The sequence below is a fragment of the Schistocerca americana genome, chromosome 2 (assembly GCF_021461395.2).
Source record: "Schistocerca americana isolate TAMUIC-IGC-003095 chromosome 2, iqSchAmer2.1, whole genome shotgun sequence".
Lineage (NCBI taxonomy): Eukaryota > Metazoa > Arthropoda > Insecta > Orthoptera > Acrididae > Schistocerca > Schistocerca americana.
In genome coordinates, this window is record NC_060120.1 from 440,779,110 (window position 1) to 440,803,541 (window position 24,432).

Genomic DNA, 24,432 nt, shown 5'->3' on the forward strand with positions numbered 1-24,432 from the left:
CGTTCTTTGTTGCAGTTATTTCTTTTCACGTTCTTTGTTGCAGTTATTTCTTTTCACGTTCTTTGTTGCAGTTATTTCTTTTCACGTTCTCTGTATTATTGTTCTGTGCTAATTTGTTTACTGAAGAGGCTTCTAAGAAATATGATGCCAGCCAGCGAGTTCTGCGTTATCGTGAGGAATTTGCCATTTGACACACTTGCAGTCTGTTTTGTGAAAAGGACTGTTTGAAATTTCTTCTGAGAGTGACGTGTGCTGACTATTTGCATATCCATAAAAGAGTGATACATAAGACAAACAAAAAACACAGTTTGTTCAGGTTCAGAACAACTACAGCAAATCTGACCACACTCTTCAAAGTAGACATTCCACCTTCAGAAGAAAATGAACCAAAGTACTCTTGTTCCTCTTTGCCAGGAATTTTTCACAATTCAGCAATTGAATATTGTGCATCCTACAGAGACAAGGTGCAAGAGTCTTTGGAAAACCAGATCTCCATTATAATCATCCTACGGAAGCAGCTCAAGTTCAACTACCGCAGTCATTTTACCTGGAAGATAAATGGGACTGTTCTCACTATAGTGCCAGAAAAAGAGACATTATAAGTGTAACAGTTGAAGGTCTTTTGCAATTTATTAGAGCATCTATGTTGTTGTGGTCTTCAGTCCTGAGACTGGTTTGATGCAGCTCTCCATGCTAATCTATCCTGTGCAAGCTCCTTCATCTCCCAGTACCTACTGCAACCTACATCCTTCTGAATCTGCTTAGTGTATTCATCTCTTGGTCTCCTTCTACGGTTTTTACCCTCCACGCTGCCCTCCAATGTTAAATTTGTGATCCCTTGATGCCTCAGGACATGTCCTACCAACCAATCCATTCTTCTAGTCAAGTTGTGCACAAACTTCTCTTCTCCCCAATCCTATTCAATACCTCCTCATTAGTTATGTGATCTACCCACGTAGTCTTCAACATTCTTCTGTAGCACCACATTTTGAAAGCTTCTATTCTCTTCTTGTCCAAACTATTTATTACCCATGTTTCACTTCCATACATGGCTACACTCCATACAAATACTTTCAGAAATGACTTCCTGACACTTAAATCTATACTCAATGTTAACAAATTTCTCTTCATCAGAAACGCTTTCCTTGCCATTGCCAGTCTACATTTTATATCCTCTCTACTTCGACCATCATCAGTTATTTTGCTCCCAAATAGCAAAACTCATTTACTACTTTAAGCGTCTCATTTCCTAATCTAATACCCTCAGCATCACCCGACTTAATTCGACTACATTCCATTAGCCTTGTTTTGCTTTTGCTGATGTTCACCTTATATCCTCCTTTCAAGACACCGTCCATTCCATTCAACTGCTCTTCCAAGCCCTTTGCTGTCTCTGACAGAATTACAATGTCATCGGCGAACCTCGAAGTTTTTATTTCTTCTTCCTGGATTTTAATACCTACTCCAAATTTTTCTTTTGTTTCCTTTACTGCTTGCTCAATATACAGATTGAATAACATCGGGGAGAGGCTACAACCCTGTCCCACTCCCTTCCCAACCACTGCTTCCCTTTCATGCACCTCGAGCATCTATACAACTTCAATATTGTAAGATCAAAATTTTATACACTACAACCTAAGTGGGAAGTTCCACACTCACCTAGAGATGTCTGTTTATGTGTGTACTGTGCGAATTTTGAACTTTGTGTGGTAATTTTGAAGAACTTACTTGGGCACATGACATATGACATCTTGGTTGGGCATGTCAAGTCATTAGTAGTCTGTGATGTAAAGAGAGAGACTTGTTTGTTTCAAGAATGTGGTGACTGACCTGGAAAGGGAGGACTGTATTTACAGACACTTGGACTGGAAGATGTAGCATATAACTCTGCAGAAATTACATATGCAACATGGGAAGGAAATAAACTAATTAAGAAAACTGTTGCCTTTGACAGTTCCATTGATGAACTTGGTAAATGGTCAATGAAAGCAGTAACACACCAGCATCTGAAGAAATTGCAACAACACATTTCAGAAGTGAAAGGGTGTGTATAGGCTGAAGAACTATGTTTAGTGTTTCACAGTGATTTTGCTGAGAACTGGTCAGTAGCTCTCCCACAAGTACAAGGGTATCATTGGAGTAATGACCAGATTTAAATTTTTACAGAATTGACACATTTTCAAAATAAGACCACTAGTGTTGCAGTTATAAGTGATGATGCAGGGCGTGACTCAGCACATGCTTTGCTAGTAATGCGCAAAATTCATCAACTGCAACTATTTCTGATGGTGCTCCTTGTCATTTTAAAACTCGTTACCAGCTGTTTGAATGGAGTATGTCACTTGAGCCAACTGACTGGGAATACAGTGCTATTGGTCATGGGAAGGGGTCTTGTGATGGTGTAGGTGGTCTGTTGAAGCATCGTGCTCCGAAACATGATCTTTCCAGACCAAGTACAGCTGCGATTCAGAATGCTGACGATATTATGAGAGTCGTGAAATCTTACACATTCACAGTCCTCATTCTTTTGTCCAAAGAGGAAATTGAAGAATTCCATGACAGAAAAAAGGATAGTCCAAACAAACTACTCCTGTGAAAGGAATTCAGAAGACATTTCTGGACTCAAAGTGATGAGCAAACTCATATTGTGTGCACTTTAAAGAGCAAGAAAGAAGAAATTTTGTTCGTTAGGCCAACACCTCAGAACCAACAGGATAATATTCAGATTCACAACCTGAGAAGGGGGACATTTGTGGCATGTGAGTATTACTGTGGCTGGTGGATTACAATGATTATAGACACCAGTTATGAGTAAAACGAAATTGTAGTGAACTTTATGACACCACATGGACCAGCTGCTGGGTATAGGTTTCCAGCTGAAGGATAGCAACAACACCATCAGTTTTCACTTTCTGTTTACAATATATTGAAGACTGCAAGTGCTCCAGTTCTTGTTGGTTCAACAGGAAGGAATCACTCTATACCAAAGGAAGATACTGAAGCAGTGGAACAGATTTTTACTTCTCTGACTAGCTAATTTCAGTACAAAATTGAGTGCACAGATGTTGTATAAATTGAAACCTTTAAGTCTTTGGACCTATTACATACATTTTGGAACCATTTAAAATGCTTGAGAAATGAGTCTCTTACTCATCTTTTAAAACTAAAATTATGTTAAATCTGGCTAGGTTTTGATTTTTATGAGCCTATTATGTGATAATGTGGTAATAAAACAGGTTTCATGTGTGCCAAAAATTTCAAATGTTTATAAAACCTGTTCAACATAAAAGTGGAAGCTCTCCTTTTCAGGGAATGTAGAACTATATGGTACTAATAAACAGAAAAAAACAAAATTTTATGGATTGGTATTTTTGGGGGAAAAAAATCCACAAATTATAAAAAAGTTCAAAATGCTATAGTGAAAGAACTTTGACAGATAAATCCAAATGGAGGATTTCTCTGTAATCATAAAGCAATTATCTTTCAAATAAAAACCAACAAAATATTTGCAACTTTTCCAGAGATACAGCATTTTAAAATTTTTTACAAAATGTGCATCTTCAAAATAGTAAGTGAGTGTGTTTGTGTGTGTGTGTGTGTGTGTGTGTGTGTGTGTGTGTGTGCCGAAATTTTTTGGAAAAAACCAAAAAATGTGTGTTCCTTACTTAGTCTTTCATTTTAACATATGCTAAATTCAACATCATCCGAGACTATGAAAGTAACATTTTGTCCTAGCCTGCCTGAATTGATATGGACTATGCCTTGTGAATCTTTACAAAATGTAGAGTGGAATGGAATGGAAGAAAGATGGTCATGGGGCAGTACTCTGATCTCACAAAACAAGAAGAAATATCCAGTAGATACTACTAGTATGATAATGGAATTACTGTGTTTGAAACAATAGACAAAAATGAGAAGAGAAAAACATTTAATTATAGTTGACTGATGTGAGACACACAAACAGACTTGATAGTTCAGGACATTTGATTGGCTTTCAAGCCACCACTCTTTTTCAGCTTAGGAAAATGACCTTCTGCATCCTCACCCTCCTCGTAATTCAAAGTGGTATGTACGCGGGGAGAGACAAGAGAGGGAGAGAAAGAACTTTATCTGGAATTACAGTTTTAATTACATCGTGCAATTACATGGCAAATTCTGAAGCAGGTACCCAGTTTTCATCTTTATGACTGTGAAATACCTTCCACTGCACACTGATGCTAGAATACACTTAGTATATTCAAACATACCTAAACATGAAACTGGAAAAGAAACAAATTTGTCATTTTACAAGACAATAGTTATGGTTATGTGGTGCTACTGTATATGAGTGAGATGTAGAGAATTTTGAGAAAGAATACCATACAAATTACAGCAACTTAAAAATTTTCTTTGAACTGCAAATAATCACAGATTAGCATAAGACAAATTTAAGAATTACTTTATAGAAAATTAAGTTGCAGAATAGAGAGACAACTGACAGAATGATTCACGAAGAATGCAGGAAGATCAGTTGCCTTGAATACACGTATCTGGAGACTAATGTGTTATATCATGTCCAAGACTCAGGATATACTCCAAGGAAATTGATTTCACTTAATTCTTGAAGTGTAGATGGTGGGTGGCATTATTTGTTCATGGCACTACCTTGTTGCCAAAAGCAGAAAAACCGGTGGCAGAACTGATGGATGCTACAGACATAACTTAAAATTCATATTTAATAGAAATTTCAAAACAAAGAAAATAAGCAATAAATAATAATCTCAAGAAACTCAAATCTGAAGCCTAATTTGCTTGGATAAAACCATGAAATTAATGATTAAAGAAAAAGAGAAGCTAATATATGTTAACAGATTCTGTGAAAGTGAGCAATCGGTATGTTATGAGGATTTCTTAAAAGTGAAAGAACTTAATTATTCATAAATACATTGCTAAAAATCATGATGTATCAAAGGTTGAGTATATGCCTTGGAGGAAAGTGAAATGGTTTAAATTGCTAGCTAAGACAAGATTCTTACACAACTAGTTTCAAAACGGCTGCTGTGTGTCACAGAAAACCAAAGTCCACTACAAATACAAAATGGAAATAGTATATGAAATACCAACATTAACTTCAACAAAAAATACCCTTCTGTTCTCATAAATACTGTGACAGACATTTACTCTTTCTGATTCAGTGGAACATAAACACCACATACCACAAAACTGAAACAACAACAACAACAGTATACAATCACCCATGCTAACAACAACAAAATGATCTTAATGTAGCAAAGCATAAATTTCAGTGCCTCGTTTAAGGGTGCCAACCAAATTATACTGAAAGAACAATTAAAATAACAAACTTACACTGTAACAATTAAAATGTATACTAGAGGAAGATCTCTTAGTTTGAACTACAATACTAAATTTGGGCTAGTCTTGGAATCAGGACAGCATAAATGTAATACTTCCAGTGAAGTCACAATTAGTGTATACTTCATATTTTGCGAATGGTTTTCTCGGCTTTTCTCCCTCCCACCTTTCCCCAGTTTTTACATGGAAAAGTCACGAAGTTCTTACCTGCATTCATCTCCTCCCATTATTTATGAAAAGATATAAATTTGCCTTTTGTTAATCCCTCTTAGACTTTCATTTTGTATCACAAATTTATGACACACAACATCATAAATCTATCACATACTGTTCTTTGACAACCCAGTTTCTCTCCATACATAAACTAATCCAAACATCAAACAATGCGCTATGTTTGGCAAAAGCTACCCTTGAATGTAGATTCTATGTGGGCTACCATCAAAATTATAATGTCACCCACTTCACCTTCATGAGAAGGAACATTTTTTTCCAATTAAGATGCACTCAACATTTAAGTTTTGTGCTGCCAGAGCATTGTAATTGTCGCAGATGTTGAGTATGGTAATCACTCATTTCATTGGTCCTTGTAAATATGCCTATCAAAAATGCTATAGATATTATTAGCTACCGTACAACTGAAATACATATCAAGGTTGCAGAATCAAACAATGGAAAATCCAGGATGGAATGTAACACTATACGAGGAGGGATGTTGCTACTCACAATATAGCGGATATGCTGAGCCGCAGATATGTACAGCAAAAAGATTCTCACAATTAAAGCTTTCGACCACTACGGCCTTCGTCAACAATAGACACATACAGGTGCACGCGTGTGCCTCCTCCTCCCCCCCCCCCTTCTCTCTCTCTCTCTCTCTCTCTCTCTCTCTCTCTCTCTCTCTCTCACACACACGCACGCACGCAAACACCAACTCACACACAGGACTGCAGTCTCATGCAATTGAAACCACACTGCATCTCCTCTATATGGTGAGTAGCAACTTTCCTTCTCATATAAGGTTACAGAATCCATATTCATAACCACTGTTTGTGAAGTGCTTTCAATTTACACACAGTTTTACACTGAAAAACAACATTAAAACACACTGTACCTTGCTGTAATGAATGATAGCCTCTCTGTAACGCTTTGGAATTTCCTCTTGTGGTAGCACATTCTGAATATCTTGTTGCATTTCAGGTGGTGTAATACCATTGGGCAATGAATTACTATACAAAGAATTCGATCTGCAATACAGCAATGAGAAACATTTAAGAACACTACCATAAATAAATAATACAGTATGGAAGCTTTCTTCATTACAGTAGAAATATCTATAGAATATGTGGGAACTCATTATGAACATCAGTAGAAGTAGTAGGTACACTGCTGGCAATTAACACTGTGATACGAAGAAGGATAGAAAATAAAATTTTACTTATTTGCATATGTAGAGCACAACAGAGTTACAAGAATTAATTTGTAGGTGATATGGGGGTGTACAGGGTGCAAAATTTAGCACCTATCGCATCTGACAGTAACAACAGCTCCGTCCCAGCTGGGTATTGATTTGAACCAATCTAGGGTGAGAGATATAGGAGTATTGCCACATTGTAACCGCAATGAAGACCAAATGCAAATCCTGTGCCATCAATGTAGTACTACACTTATCATAGAACACTTGTTTATTATGGACATAAATGTGCAGGCAGTATTGGACTGTCTCTTGGACACAGAGTGCTGCTATTTATACAAATTATGAATATCCCAGAACATGCAAACATTACAAACAAAAGAAATTTTGAGAACCGTTTAGAAATGATAAACACTAAATAACACGTGTTTGCTGGTGGTTAAATTTGGACTGGCGGCCCACAGCACACCAGCTCATGTTCCTAATCACTACTCTGCGTAGCATGCAGCACAGCTAGCAGCAATGTAACTCTGTGCTGCTTCAGTTGTGTGTGCCACAGTTTATCAACTGCACTGGCTGGTGAGCTGTACCATGTCAGTTTCTCACAACCCACGACCAGATGTTTTCAATGGATGAGGTATCAGGAGATTGTGTTGGACAGAGCAACACCTGAAAACCCTCTGTACTGAGATAGGTCAGGATAGCAGGAGCAATGTATAATCTTGTGTCATGAACATCTCTATGATGGAGCACAGCCATTGGCCTTGACATATCTGAAATGTAATAGCTGCAGTCCAAATAACCACCTATGCCTACCAGAATGCAATGTGTTGTGTACACAAGGGCATCACATACCATCACACAAGATGCTTGGCCCTTATGTCAATGGCAAATGCAATATGACAATGTTTGTTTTCCTCATCCATACATGGATACATCCATTAAGGCACAGGGATTCAGAGAGAAAGGTGAGGTCACACCACTCTCGTGTCCACTGTTTTCACTGGGTGCACCACTGTTGATGTGGTCTCTGCTGCCATGTCAAGGGAAGACACAAGAGTTGCTATGAAGACAGTACTGCTTCAAATGTCATGAGAAGACCAATGTGAATATTTGTCTTGCAGCAAACAAGAGCATTTCATGACTCAGCTTATGTGATGTGGTTGTATGATACTACATGCTGATGTTAATAATGTCTCTGCCTTCTTGGGCACTAGTCATGAGGGGCTACTAACATCTGACACTGCTTGGACTATGGCCCTTATTTGCATGACTGTCATGGGATTGCACACAATTGCAAACAGCAATATTTGAGGATGATAAGCTATAGTCTAAATAGGCCATGATCCTGTCACCATTTAATTCTGACATGCTGGTACACGTTCCCTTCTTTACACTAAGCACAATATGATTTTCTCACAAACAAACAACACTTTAATGTGTATCTGAATGAGAGCACTGCAGCATAATATATCCTTAAATATGGTAGATGGCATTATTCCTCATGTGGTTGGGGTGAAACACTTATCAGTTGCATATCCCAACATGTAGTACACTTAAAATGAATTTTACGTATGTTGCATGTCCTCTTCAGGGTGTTGCCATTTTGATATACAGCAGAGCATTTTTCAGTGCATTAAGTTTTGATTATTGTCAAAATAAGCCCACTAGGGAAAAAAAATGGGTAAGAAATCTGATATTTGTCCAATGAATTCAAAGACAGTATGACAGACATGTGAATTTTGAAAACTAACACTATTGGACTTTTAAATCTGAATGTTATTGGAGTTGAACTGTAGCTACAAGCATTTAAAATTTACGTAACAAAACCATTTATTTTTGCTTGCTCTAAAAACTTGGTTAATGAAAACACACTTGACACACATAACATGCCTCTGAACTTTAGCTCAGATACACTATCAGAACACCCCTATGTAATGCAGAATTAACCACTGTAATGCAGATCTGCCAGCATAAAAGGATGAAGGGAGTGTTGTGTTGTTAGTAGAGATGAAGTAAAAGCAGAATGGTTTGGTCAGGGGAGTCCAGCGGCTTCAAATGTGGACTAATCATAGGATGTTGTGCATATAACAAATCCTAGAGGGATATTTCAACATTTAAATGTTCTAAAACTAGCAAAGGTGACTTGGCGATGTGACTGTGAAGTGGAAATGCAAAGGAACAACTACAGGCAAGACAAGGCAGACATCATGTACTGGCAGACAGCGACGGTTTAGCACTGTGGAGGGTGGTTACAGAAAATAACATGAAATCGGTGGAAGAGATCACTAGTGAATTACAAAGTGTTACCAGCAGTCCATCTAGCACAATGACTGTGTGTAGGGATTTAAAAAGAATGGGGCACAATGGTTGAGCAGTTCTCATAAGCCATACATTTCTTTAGTCTGTGCTAAATGACACCAAGTGGTATAGAGAGTGATACCTGGACAGTGAATGACTGGAAATGAGTGATTTAGAGTTAAGAATAATGTTGTACCCTGTGGAAGTCTTGTTTTGTTTTGTTTTGTTTTGTTTTAGGGTGCACAAACAACTGGGGTCACACACGCCCAAGTCAAAACTATAGAACTCAAAGACAGTGAGGAGTTAAAAAACGACTATATGTCAATCCCAACTGACATAACAGAAGACAGGTAAAAACAGGCACATGGAAAAAGGACTGAAAATGACAACAGACACAAACGGAGATCCAAAACTAAAAAATTAAAAGGCCTTATTTGCTAAAACGGCTGACAACTCAGACGGCAAACTCAAACGGGAATGTAAAAGGTCAAAAAATGGACATTCCATCAGAAAGTGGCAGACGGTTAAAACTTGGGCACAGTGTGTACAAAGTGGTGGGGTAGCGCCACTTAGTGAATGACAATGGCTAAAAAGGCAGTGCCCATTACGCAGCTGAGTTAAAATAACCTCCTCCCAGTGGGAGGGCCGAGAGGAGGTCGTCCAAGTCACTGGGAGTGGTTTAATAATCTGGAGCTTAATCCTGTGAAGGGAGGCCATTGGCAATGCCAAAGGGACACCACCTCCTGACAGACAGCAATACATAGATCATCAGAGGGAATATAGGTAGTTGTGGGCTGAGGTGCTAGGATCGCAGCTTCGGTAGCAGCCTTGTTTCCTGGCAGACCGACATGACCAGGAACCCACATGAACATCACAGTGACTCCACCAAGAGTGAGCAAGTGACAGTTTTCCCGGACCCGCTGCACTAAGGGATGAGTGGTGTACAGTGCACAGACTTTTAAGGGCGATGAGTGAGTCTGAGCAGAGGACATATTTGAAAAGTCTGTGTCGCTGGATGTACTCCGTGGCCTGATACAGGGTGAAGAGCTCGGCTGTAAATACTGAGCAGTGTGCCGGAAGCCGATATCTAAACACACGGGTACAAATAATGAAGGTACAACTGACCCCACAGCCAGCCCGAGAGCCATCAGTGTATACAAAGGTACTGTGGCGAAGTTCCATGTGAAGTTCGTGAAACTGAAGGCGATAGACCGAGGCTGGAGTAGTGTCCTTAGGAAGCAAATGAAGGCCAAGGTTAACTTGGGCCACTTCATGAAGCCAAGGTGGCAAAGGGTTCACACCCACCGAGAAAGGTGCAGGCAGTGCAAACTTATGCCGCTGTAGCAAGTGCCGAAAGTGGATTCCAGGAGGTAACAGAGAAGAAGGACGAGCTCATACTGATGATCAAAGGAATCATCAACGAAGGAGGCATAGGATGGGTGGCCATGCATGGCAGACAAATAGCATGCATACCTGCTGAGGAGAAAGTCACAGCAGTAGGACAGTGGTAGTTCAGCAGCTTCAGCATACAGACTCCCAACCGGGCTGGTGTAAAAGGGGCCCATGGCCGACTGGATGGCATGATGGTGGATAGTGTTGAGGTGACGTAAGAGGGATGGGCATGCAGACGCATCAACAAAGCACCCATAATCAAGTTTCAAACGGACAAGGGACTGGTACAAACAGAGGAGGGGGGTTTGATCGGCACCCCAGTAAGTACCATTGAGGACACCTAGAACACTGAGGAACCGCGTACAGCGGGCTCCAGGTAAGAGACACGAGAGGACCAAGAGATTTTCCTATCGAGAATGAGCCCCAGAAATTTTGTAGTTTCAATGAACAGAAGGGCAACAGGTCCAAAATGTAAAGATGGTGGGAGAAAAACTTGTGTTGCCAGAAATTTGTACAGACAGTTTTGTAAGTAGAAAAACAAAAGCCATTGTCGATGCTCCAGGAGTAAAATAAAGACCATCAAGACACCACTGAAGACGCTGCTCAGTGAGACAGGTCCATGGAAAACTCTAATAGATGGCAAAATCATCAACGAAAAGGGAGCCAGAGATGCCCGGTGGGAGACAGGCCATGATAGGGTTAATGGCGATAGAAAAAAAGAGGACGGCACTCAGGACGGAACCCTGAGGCACACCGTTTTTCTGGATAAAGGTGTCCGACAAGGCAGAACCCACACGCACCCAGAAAACTCTATCTTTTATAAAAGCCTGAAGGAAGGAAGGCAGGCGGTGACGGAAGCTCCACATGTAAAGAGTACAGAGGATACCAGTTCTCCAGCATGTGTCATAGGCCTTCTCCAAATCGAAAAACACGGCCACAGTCTGGGATTTTCACAGAAAACCATTCATGACATGGGTGGACAAATTAACGAGATGGTCTACTATAAAATGCCACACTCGAAATCCACACTCAGGGTGTATATGCACACAAGGAAAACAAATTCCCAGATTTTTCCTGGAGTTCCCAATTAAAAGCATACTTTCTCCTTGGTGAAAATACACCTTTTCCGTGTTAAGTGACATTATAGTTTTCCTCAGAACTGTAAAACTTATAAATCCTTTGAATGGTTATGGTTTTATACACCGGTGTAGAATTTCTCAGCCCTTTAGAAAATGAAACTCAGAAAAAAAGATAATGTACTATGCTTATTTTCGTATTACCAAAAGCATAAATTCAAATTCCACCAAACACCACGTGTTATTTTCTGAAGCACCACAGGCTATTTTCCGAAGCACCACATGTTATTTTCCGAAGCTTTGAAATCAAGACTGCAGTGCGCTTTTGTAAGCCAGTCATGCCTCATGTCACGAGATCTCTCCACCCGATACAGGGGATATTCAGAGCTTAGGATAAGCGATGCAGTCAGCCAATAGCATTATCACTGTTAAGTAGCACGTACACACAAATAGGAAAAGTTAATGGTGTAAATTAACATACAGTGTTGCTACAAGAAAAGCAGAGCTTTCACATATAATATTGGTCTTGATGACTGTTAAGCTGCAAGAGAAGCTAAACTTTCACGTATAATGTTGATCTTTTTTGCATGTGTTACACTTTAAAATACATCACACAAATGTGCCAGTAAAATTTTTAATACCGACATCAATGTCTGATCTTCTGGGCTCGAAAATTTTTCTAAATGGTCATCCTCAAATAGTTGATTTTTAAATGAGAGTCAAATGCTCTGTTATTTGTGAAATTCATCGCACATTCTTGCACTTAGTTCATCTTGCGTAAAAGGAAATTTACTTTTGAAAGTAATGCTTTTCAATCAATCATTCACAATACTTTCCCACGACTTGTTAGAAAGAGGTTCATTTCAACAGTTGCCAAAGAGTGCCAGATAACAGGTGTCACCATGCTTGCGCAGCTACGATGACACACGAAGCCCGTATGTTCATACATGTAAAACATTAAAAGATCTTACATTATGTCATAAAAGAAACAAGACATCGGAGGAATTTCATGAACCATACTAAAATGCATAATTCGGCTTAAAGAGCACATTCGTATGTCCAGATTCGGTTGTAAATTTTCTTGGAGTACCAGTACTGTATTATCTCATTTTTGGTTCTTTATTATGGCATAATGCCATAAGTGCTAGAAGATGAAAACATGCTCTTTTGAAATGCAGCTAACAGTTGAAAATAGCCAATAGTGTGGAATTAAACAATTTGTTTCAAAGAAAACTGACTGCCTCAGGCGAAAAGATTAATATAGCCATATTTCTTTAACAGATCGACAAAAATACCTTCACTGTTCTGTAGGGTGATTAATGCTTGACTGAAATTGCCTCCTGGGGCAGATACCCCGGTTTGCTCCCAGTGAATATGGCAACTTGCGCGCACCAGTAAAATTTTTCTGGGTAGCATCTTGCTGCTTGCTTATACAGCTAACAGCCACACTTTTGCAGCCAGAAGCAGGAGAAGGTACATGTGCGACTCAACTGCGCATGCACATGGGCATGGGCCTGCCCGCAGCTGCTCACACGAATCTAATGTAAACAGTTATGACGTCATGGTCATCAGAGGCAATTTGTTGTTATGAAGCATTGCGTAGTCTTCTTAAAGCATTTTGACACATTTTGCTACTGGCCGATGCTTCTATGAGCACTGAGTTTTGTTGTGTACATGGCGCATTTCCTTTGCAACTTAAATTTTATTTTAGTTTTTTCCTCTCGTTCATGTTTTATTGCTGCAGTATTGCTGTAGCGGGATGCAGTAATATTCTTTGTTAGAGTATTATTTCTTACCAGTCAAAATTACAAGAAAGTAACTGAAAACTAAAACAAAAACAAAACCAAAAAAAATCCCAAAATTCTAAAAAATTCCCGCATTCGTCAGTAAATTGCAAGACTTGAGCCACCATACCAGCCAGGCATAAATCATGCATTCCATCACCTTGCAAATGCAGCTGGCAAGAGAGATGGGGCAGTAGCTAGAAGGAAGGTGTTTGTCCTTACCAGGCTTATGTATGGGTTCGATGGTGGCTTCATGCTAGTGTCCAGGAAATGTGCCCTCTGTCCAGATGAGGTTGTACATGTTACGCAGAAAGTGCTTGCCCGCAAAAGAAAGGTGCTGCAACATCTGAATATGGATGGCGTCCGACCCTGGGGAGGAGGATCGGGATGAATTGTGAGTATGATCGAGCTCCCTCATAGTAAAGGCGGCATTGTTGCGCTCACGATTTGGAGAAGAGAAGGGTATCGGCCAAGCCTCCTCCACTCGTTATTGATGGAGGAAGGCAGGGTGACAGTAGGAAGAGCTAGAAACTTCCATAACTTGGTGGCCCAAGGTGTTGGAGATAGCAATAGGGTCCACGATAACATCGTCTGCTACTGTGAGGCCAGAAATAGGGGAATGGATCTTGGTCCCAGACAGCCATCAGAGGTTGGCCCACATGACAGAGGAAGGGATGGAACTGTTAAATGAACTAGTGAATGAAATCCAGCTAGCTCGTTTGCTATCCCAAAGAAGGTGATGACACTTTGCATGTATCTGTTTATAATGAAGGCAGTTTGTCACTGTAGGATGACGGTTAAAAACGCAGAGAGCACGTCTCCGTGCTCGAATGGCAATGTGGCATGCCCCAGTCCACCAAGGGACGGGGACACAAAGTGGTAAAGAGTAAGTACCAGGAATGGAACATCCTGCAGCAGTAAGGATAACATTGGTGATGTAGTCCACCTGGTCATCACAACTGGGAAATCTTGTTCTTCGAAGGTCACCAGGGAGGAGTAAAGCTGCCAGTAGCCTTAGTAAGCTGCCATTTGGGCGAAGAACGAAGAAAAGGCAACGAACACTAAAAGGAACAAAAGAAGACAAGAAAACAACAGGGAGATGCAAGAAACAGTTAGGAGAGAGTAAAACAATGAAGCAGGTTACAGTGGCTGACCAACTACGAAAATAAAAAGGAAAAGCCAGCCACCCTGCAACACATTAAAACCTCCACCCTAAAAGCATTAGGGTGGATACACAGAGGGAGAAAGGACATGCACTACAACTCAGATCGAATGATAAAACCCACCCTCACGGATGAAATGTAAAACCAAACCAGCCGATGAAGTGGTGTCTGCTAAAATCAATCATAATGAGTCCGGCAACCAAAGATGAAGTCGCAGGGCAGCCAAAGGAGGACAGAGTAGAAGAATATGGGCCACTGTCAACCGGGCGCCGCACCAACACTGAGGTGGGTCTTCACAGCGCAGGATGTAGCCATGGGTTGCCTAGGCATGGCCAGTGAGGAGCCGACTGAGAACCACGGAGTCCATGTGAGAGGCCCTCATCGAGGACTTCCACACGTTTGTGGTCCCCTTAATGGCTCGCAGTTTGTTGCACGTACTGATATTTTGCCATTCCGTCTCCCAAAGCTGAAAAACCTTGAAGCATAATAACGAACGCAGGTCACTTGTGGGGATGCCAATCTCCAGAAGTGGTTTGGGTGCAGCTTGTTTGGCCAGCCTGTCAGCAAATTCATTTCCGGGGATTCCGACATGACCAGGGGAAGTGCACGAGCAATGGCCACCAGCTCTTCAATGAATACTCTGCAGCCGTTGGGTAAGGAAAGCTGTTCAATATAGCCACGGTAAATTTAAGCAAAGCCAACACGACCATCAGCCATCAAGCCGTCGGTGTAAACCACTTCAGAGCCCCGGAACATGTCAAGAATGAAGAGGAAATGACAGCGGAGAGCCGCAGAATTAACCAGGTCCTTAGGGCCATGTGAAAGGTTCCGAGGAAGCTGCAACTGAGGTGTACACCATGGAGGCGTACTTGAACGCACCCCAAGTAGAGGTGGTAAAGGGTAGGATTCCAGTTCAGAGAGAAGGGACCGCACGTGAACCACAATCATTAGCTCCAACCTGGATCACCAACGCGGGAAATGGACTGCCATGGGCAGGAAAAGTAGACGGTAATTCGGATGTTCAGGAGAACTAATGAATGTGTGCTGCATAACTGGCCAGCAGTTGTGCACGTCTGATCTGCAATGGAGGGACCCCAGCCTCCACCAGTACACTGGTCACTGGTCTTGTCCTAAAAGGTCCTGTCACTAGTCGAACCCCGCAGTGGTGCACAGGGATTTATAATGCTGAGGGTGCTGCCGAACCATAAACCACACTCCCGCAGTCAATTTGGGATTGGACAAGGGCTCTGTAGAGCCGAAGCAGCGTAGAGCAATCTGCACCCCCAATTGGTATTGCTCAGGCAACAGAGGGAATTGAGGTGCTGCCAGCACTTCTACTTAAGCTGATGAAGATGAAGAAGCCAAGTCAATCGAGCGTCAAAAACCAGTCCACAATCAATATGTCTCTACTACAGTGAGTGGATCATCATGAAGGTAAAGTTCTAACTCTGGATGAACAGTATGACTTTGCGGCTGAAAATTGGAAGCCGTGGGCTACAGCCCATGACTGCGCCTTGTGGATGGCTGTCTGTAGGCGATGCTCAGCAACACCAGTACTGGAGCAACAGTACGAAATGTGGAAGTCATCTGCAAACATAAAAGGTGAGATGGAGGGCCTGACAGGTGCTGCTAGACTGTTAATGTCCACTAAAAATAGAGACACTCAATACAGTCCCTGAGGAACTCCATTCTCCTAGATATGGATGGAACTATGGGAGGTACCAACTTGGACACGGAAAGTACGGAGTGACAGGAAGTTTTGGATAAAAATCAGGAGTGAACCCCAGAGACCCCACTCATACAATGCGGTAAGGATATGTCATCGCCAGGTCGTGTTGTATGCTTTACATAAGTAAAAAAAGATGGCAACTAGGCGTTGCTGTCAGGAAAAGGCTGTTTGGATGGCAGACTCGAGGGCACAAAATTATCAGTGGTAGAGCGACCCTGGCGGAAGCCGCCCTGACATGGAGCCAGTAGGCCACATGAATCAACCGCTGACATACCATACATTCCACCAGATTACAAAGAAAATTGGTGGGGCTGATGGGCCGATAGCTATCCACATCAAGAGGGTTCTTAGCGGGTTTGAGCACTGGAATAATGGTGTTCTACCACCATTGCAATGGAAAGACACCATCGCACCAGATCCGGTTGAAGATGACGAGGAGATGTCACTTGTAGTCAGATGAGAGATGTTTAATCATCTGGCTGTAAATCCGATCAGGCCCAGGAGCTGTGTCAGGGCAATGTGTAAGGGCAATGAGGAGCACCCACTCTGTAAATGGGGTGTCATAGGATTCACTGTCCCATGTAGTGAATGAGAGGACGTTCCCTTCCAGCCGTTGTTTGAGAGTGCGAAAGGCTGGGGGTAATTCTCCGATTCAGAGGTTCAAGCAAAGTGCTCAGCTAACTGCTCAGCAATCGCATATGCGTCAGTAGATAACACGCCATTTATGGTAACACCGGGAACACCTGTTGTGGTCTGGTATCCAAAAACATGTTTGATCTATGTCCAGAGTTGGGAAGATGACTTATGGCACCCAATTGTTGAGACGTATCTCTCCCAACACTCCTGCTTCCGTTGTTTGATAAGTTGGTGAACGTGAGTACGGAGTCGTTTAAAGGCCACAAGATGCTCCAGGAAAGGGTGCCGCTTAAGCCGCTGTAAAGTTCCCCGATGCTCCTTAATTGCTTCAGCGACTTCCGGCGACCAAGGGACTGCCTTATGCCTTGGGCACCCTAAAGAGCAAGGGATTGCATTTTCTGCCCAGAAACAATTGTTGTAGTCACCTGCTCAATCACCACATCGATGTTACCATGTGGGGGAGATTCAACAGTGACAGCAGAGGTGAAAGTTTCGCAGTCCGCCTTGTTTAAAGGCCATCTGGGCAGATGTCTATGGGCCTCGTGCTGGGGCAGTGGTAGGAATATGGGGAAGTGGTCACTATCACACAGGTCGTCATGTGCTCTCCAGTGGATAGATGGGAGAAGTCCTGGGCTGCAAATTGGTAAATCAATGGCTGAGTAGGTACCACGAGCCACACTGACATGTGTAGCGGCCCCAGTATTTGAGAGGCAGAGGTCAAACTCAGACAGTAAAGTTTCAACATCTCTACCTTGACCAGTAAGGATGGTGCCACTCCACAAGGGGTTATGGGCATTAAAATCTCCCAAAAGTATGAAAGGTTTAGGGAGTTTATCAATCAGTGCAGTTAATACATTCAGGGGTACTGCACCATCTGGAGGAACACATACATTGCAGAAAATTTCCTGCACCATTCTTATTCTGACAGCCACAGTTTCAAGAGGGGTTTGAAAGGGGCACAGGTTCACTACAGTCTGAGTTTAGGACATAAATGCAAAGTCCACCTGACACTCAATTATAGTTGCTATGGTTCCTGCAATATCCCTTATAGCCACCGAGGGCAGGGGTCTGCATTGCCGGGAACCAGGTTTTCTGGAGGGCAATGCAGATAGCAGGTGTAAAGCTTAACAGTTGCTGTAGCACAGCCAGGTGGTGGAAAAAACTGCCGCAATTCCACTGGTGGATGACGTCATTGTGAGACTGGGAAGGCATGGAACATTCAATGAGGCAGTTTACACCTCAGAGTCACCTGTGGCCACCGACTTTTTGCCTGAGCAGTCTATATCCATTGTATCTTAGGGTCTGGCGAGATGTAGGTCCTCAGCAGACGCCAGAATCTCCACCCCATCCTCAGACACACAGCTTGTAGGTAGCAGTGGTGTGGGTGCCACTGCAATTTCCTTGGTCTTAGGGGTCTTCTTTTTGGATTTCTCTCACTGCTCCTTGGGTTTCCCTGGTTGAGAGGACTTTACTGGCTCAGTCTCCATGACTGAGGATGAGCGTGAAGCCCTACGAGCAGCTGCTTTTGAGCTCTTCAGCCACTGGCGGGTGTCTTCTTTTCCTTTTCCACTAGCAGAAACCTGGGAAGGGAGTGACCCAAGGGACCCCATCCTAGCAAGAGAAGCCGAAGAAGACTTACACTTCTCTGGCTTAGAAGTAGGGATGGGCGTCCCCAATTGTTGGGGGGGGGGGGGGGGGTGGTGTTGCTGTAGGTTGTGTTCCAAAAATGAACAGCATAGAGACAGAAGTGATGACACTTCACTTTCTGCAGGAGCTGACAATTATTTTGCAGGACAATGCTCAAACTTGTACAGAGCAAACTGCTTGTTTGACTGATGAGGCTGCCAAGTGCTATACCACCTAACGCACTCCCCTGACTTAAGCCCTCATGAGTTAAACTCTATTTCTAAACTGAAGGAAACACTTCACAGCATTCACTTCAGAACTGCTGCAAATTAGTCGGGCAATAGACCGCGCCACTCGAACTGTCAACACAACTGGCACTGCTCTATGAGTATCCTACGACTTCCACATTGCTATCAACAGATTATACACAATATTGGTGACTACTTTGAAGGTCAGTAAAACTTTGAAACACAAATCTGTTTTGCACAAGCTGAAAATAAATAGTTGCCACTGTTAAAGTTCCAACCCTCATACATTTTTGTGTTGATAGTCTCAACTGTTTTGACAGTGGAAAGATAAGATCGGAACCATACAAGGTTTGTATAAAAAGTAATGAGACTATTTTTTGTTGACACGACTACTTCACAGCGCGCACTCGCCCGGGGGTGGATTGGTGGTGGGGGGTGTCTGGCTGAAAACTTGTCTTGGCAGCATCGCTTGTTTAGTGGACACGTTGCAAAGTCGTTGGTCGTGGCACAACATGCAGCACATGATCGAGCAATGTTACACCATCAAGTTTTGTGCAAAACTAGAAAAGTCAGGTACGAAAACACTGGATATGTACAGGCAAGCCTATGGCGATGATTGCCCGTCAAAAGCCCACGTTTTCAGTTTGGTGAAGAGCTTTGAAGTGGGCGGGGACAGCGTTGTGGGCGGGGACCGATCTGGATGCCCGTCAACCAGCAATACTGACAAAAACGTCAACTGTGAGAACGTTTTATTGAACACCGCCTGTCAGATGAGTGTCAGGATGATAGCAGATGACCTCAGACTTGATAAAATGACAGTGCACAACATCATCACCAAAGAATTGTTGATGAGGAAGATATGCGCCAAGATGGTGCCAAAGATTGTCAGACGTTCAAAAGCAAGCACGTGTGGACACCTGCCAAGACGACCTTCAGAGCCTTGAAGATGGCTGAGCTGGAATGTTTAGATAATGTTATCACTGGATACAAAACCTTGATGTTTCACTACAACCCAGAGACAAAGTGCATGAGTGCCAAATGGAACACCACAGCATCCTCAAGTCCAACAAAGGCTCGCATGAGCAAGTTGAAGGTGAAAGCCATGCTCATTGTGTTTTTTGACGTCAGGGGTGTGGTTCATCATGAGTTTGTGCTCCAAGGCCAAACTGTCAACGGTGCTTTTTACTATGAAGTGGTCAAGAGACTGAAGGCCAGGGTCCATCGTGTGAGGCCAGCCATCACTGACAATTGGAAGCCGCATCATGACAATGCACCGAGTCACACATGCTTCATGGTGGCCAGCTACCTTGCCAAGAAAGGGATTCCAATGTTTCCCTAGCTCCCCTACAGTTCCGATGTGGCCACGACATACATTTTTTTTATTCTCCAAACTAAAAACGTCCCTGAAAGGACACCGTCATGGGACCCTGCAGGAGGTCCAAGCCACCACGACAAGGGCTTTGAAGGCAATCCCAGACTCAGCGTTCACTGCAGTGTCTGAAGCATGGAAATCTTGCATGCAGCAGGTTGTTGACTCTCGAGGGTCATACACGGAAGCGTACTAAGTGGTTGTAGCGATATCTACAATAAATTTTGATTTACAAGCTCTCATTACTTTTTATACAAATCCTGTATTGTGAGGAGCTACATAGATTATTTTGCTCAGTATGCTGGTTCATCTGTTTGTGCACACAATATTCTATAATTTTTGATATGATTCACATGAGTGACATGGGACAACATTTATTATGAGATGCCTTATCACCTTTCTTCTGGATAAGTTTTACAATTGTAATTTTTAGGAAGTCTGGGAGATTCCTTGGTGTAGCATTTGGTTGATGATTCTGGTTAGTGGCAGTAGATTTCTTTATTTATGTATAGTATCCTCAACTATGAGTTGAGCCACATTGATAGTGAACTTAGCTGTGTGTTTAAACATACTACATGGTATCCTCAACTGGACTTTAAGTTAAAATTTTCATAAAGAACTTTTAGTTATGTGAGATATTTTACCATGTGGTATCCCCAATTGTAGTTGTGTCATGTTAGCATACCAGACTTATGTTTGAACTACTACACACACACACACACACACCAGTATCCTGGAACTGAGCAGTGCTTAGCACATAGAACTTTATCAAATGCTTTGACATTTTAGTAGTGTCTCTGCTGCACACAGTATTTCATGAACTATTAACAATGTAAAATGGTATTGAAAGCCATGGTAGTGCCAAAAAGGCACAGAGGACTTGCTTCTGAGATATGGAATCACATTTTTTGGTAGTGAAATTGGTATCTTAATCTACAATATTGCAAAAGGTATCGTATTTTACAGTTATGATGAAAGTAGCAGAAAAGATTGTTTTCAAAATAGTATTAACTTTTCAAAGATTGATTAACTTTAGGATGTTAAGTGTATCAGATAACAAGTCATTTATCTTATTACTTTCTGCATTCAATTTAAAATTACCTATTGTTGAGTTGTAGTTTTTATCTTGTTACCCCTAATGCATTAATATTTTCTTTAGAGTTTTTTGTCATAGTATAAGTATTCTTTTCCTCAATATTGCTAATTACTATTTGTACAAAATTCAACAGCAAAATTACATCCAACAAAAATCTGATTTTTTTCTGAGTGTATTTCATTTTCTGTAAATTATTTTCGATTTAATGTTCTACATTTCGATCTTAGTATGACTATATCTTTACCGATGTACTTTGGAATGACGTTAACTGTGTGCAAGTTGTGTTGTGTTTTTCTGGAAGGAAGGAAGGAAGGAGGGAGGGATGGATGTAAAGTTTTTCTGTTGTGTTCAGTTATTGAACAAATTGTAAATTCGAGTTGTGTACAAATGGAATGTATTTCGCTGAGTGAATATTGTAATTAATGGCAGCAAGGCATCTAGGATTATTAAGTACGAAAATTACATACAAATCAGTTTGTCATCTACATTACTCACGAAACATGTCAACACCTCCAAGAGAATCTGAGTTCCAGACAGAAGAAATTCAAGCAATGGATTGAAGGAGATCAACAAAAAACAAGATGAGTATTTTTTTCTTTAATACTACCACTAGACCCAGCCAATAATTTTTTTTACCCATGAAAATTTATTACAATTAATGGTCATCCAATTGTGCATAACAAAAGAGGCCATTAAACTAAAGATTGGTTTTTTACTGATTCAATTTATGTTCACTGACTGGCCTAATTACTCTTCCCAGTTCAGTCAAAGGACTGTCTGTTTTATTGTTTAGGGAGTGCCTAAGCTTGATCTACATGATCTGATATCCTGAGGTTTACAGTAACAAATTCAGTTTTATTTGGCTGAAAGTTGCCTATTATATTACCTAAGCAGGACTGAGCCTAGTGGGTTTGTCATTTAGACATTAGAAGTTTAATGATCTTAATAGGTCTAATACAAGCTTCACAAGTTTGGTCTTATACCTAATATCTACATTAATATCACTAAATATCTAAATATCAGAACTCTGCAATTTTTGTATTTTAAGAGCATTTTCATTTGAGATTTTTCTATGAACAATTCTGTGTTATTGCTAACAAGAGTGGTACACTGATATAGCTATTAGTTCTTGACTTGGTATCATTATTTCTGAGACTTCAAAAACTGTTTCTATACATAGAGAACTTACATCTATCACTTCATATTTAATTTTTTTCAAGTCTTTCATTTTTTTTTTTCATTGACGACATTAGTGCAGTAAAAATGTCTTGTAAACTTAACTGTTTGGGTTTTTCACTCAGCATTGTCTTTCTTACATGCGACTGTAGTTGTTTCACATGGTCTGGACTAGAATCTAACATGCTACTGTCTGAAAATCTGATGTCATTTAACTGTTTTGGTAGACTATTGTCCAATACATCTTGAAACATGTCTCTATCAGCTACGTCCTGTTTAAAGTCACTTGTTGAAGCTGGTAGGTTCGGCATATTTATTTCATTGTTCTGATCTCAATCCATTTTTTGTACATGTGTTCGTAAATTATCAAAGCTAAAAGTAAAAAAAAAGGGTCCAAGTGTTCACACAGCACTGCACTGACAAAATACAAAAATAAATGTTTTAATTAGTACTTAGCTTATTACTGTCCTGATTGGGTAGGTGGCGTCAACTTTAGTAATAAAGTTTCAACATTTACAACCATCTATGTCCATAGTGTTGTGTATACTTCATATTCTAAATTATTTGTTTTCTTATGTACATGTATTGAGGAAGATATTGCTAGAAGACTTAGACCTGACAGTACCCTCACACTCAGCCCCTTGCAAAAAGTCACAATATATTGTAATGGAACACTTCGTGATAAATCAGGATATAGTCAATGGCAGATACCCTAGAGGAAAAAAGTGTATACTGGAAAACAGCCTTACATCAAATGGGCATATTTTTAGTTGTCATTGCAAATGATCAGGGGTAGCCATATTCCGACCTGTGTAGGTGAATTTGAATTGGTCACCACAATTATTACAGTCCTGCAGAACTAAATAAAAATTAAACTGAACTGAATACTCATCTTCAGTTTTATTAACAATCACTAGCAGTAAGAGGACCATATCAGCGAAATTCAAATAAATAAATATATGATGAATAGGAAATACAAAAACTGAAGCAAGAGTGAATTTTTTTAAGTATCTATGAGGGGTATAGTGCAATACAAAGTAAAATGAGACCCACAAGGAACAGCAAAAGAAGATAGTAAAACACACACACACACACACACACACACACACACACACACAAAACCGCAGTGGTGAACTAAGGTGCCTGTCTGCAATTTCACACACAGGTACAACTGGAGTGTAGAAACTGCAGCTAGCTTTATTCGAATATAACTGTTACTTATTAACTGGACTATTGGAAAATCAAGACATTAAAATGATAGCAATAAATGAAAAATTATATTCAGTAGTATTAAATATATACCAGTTCATACCTTTGTTTGCCAGGGCTGCCCTCTTGTAGTGATGCATTTCGTTGTAATGGAACACTTCGTGATAAATCAGGATATAGTACAACCACGGATGCAGCACACAAGCCTTCAAAAGCTCCAGCCAGCCATAACCAATCATTTACTGAGCGCAAAATGTCAGCAGCAGAACTGTAGTAGCTAAGAGCATCTCCTAGCATTCCTGCTTGAAGTGACAAGTCTCCAAGGTGCTTTGTCATCCTGCCAACACATCGCTTACGGCTACTTCGTGATTCTAGGTCCAAGCCTACAAAATCTTTTTTTTCAAAGGGAGCCAACAGAAGAGACACCCGATCAATTTTTTCACGACTTCGCTCCAGACGCTTGGATTCCAATACCCAAAAGAGTGATGACAGAAACTCTGAGACCTAAGAAAAATAACAAAATAAAATTTAGAGTAATTATTATATAAATACATCATTAAAACTATATTAACAATAAGGTGCATCATTAAAACTATTATGGAGGCTCATCAGCAATAGCTCACTGACCAACATTCTGCTTGATGGAAATTAGTCTCACAAAATATGGAGGGAAAAAAAAGGTTAGGATGGCAGAAGCACAAAAGAGAACATTTTTTGAGCTGCAGCTTGACTGCAATTGATTCCCATGGCAATAGAAGAACAAGTAGAGTCGCAAGGTGAACAAATGTTCTATCTTGCAATTAATCCATCAAAGAGTAACAAAATTCATTCATGTAGGTATTCATGTTTATTGGTGAGCCTTAC

The 24,432-nt window shown here is 41.0% G+C and overlaps 1 protein-coding gene across 2 annotated transcripts in view; it reads right to left on the reverse strand.

Moving 5' to 3' along the window:
* Positions 1–24,432, reverse strand: part of LOC124595481 (protein brunelleschi) — a 249,419-nt gene that overhangs the window by 168,111 nt on the left and 56,876 nt on the right. For both annotated transcript variants that reach the window (XM_047134241.1, XM_047134242.1), the window contains exons 6-7: positions 23,672–24,072; positions 6,464–6,596 (exon numbers count right to left, since the gene is read on the reverse strand). In XM_047134241.1, the coding sequence (XP_046990197.1) occupies positions 6,464–6,596; positions 23,672–24,072 (534 nt within the window). The remainder of the gene's footprint in view (positions 1–6,463; positions 6,597–23,671; positions 24,073–24,432) is intronic.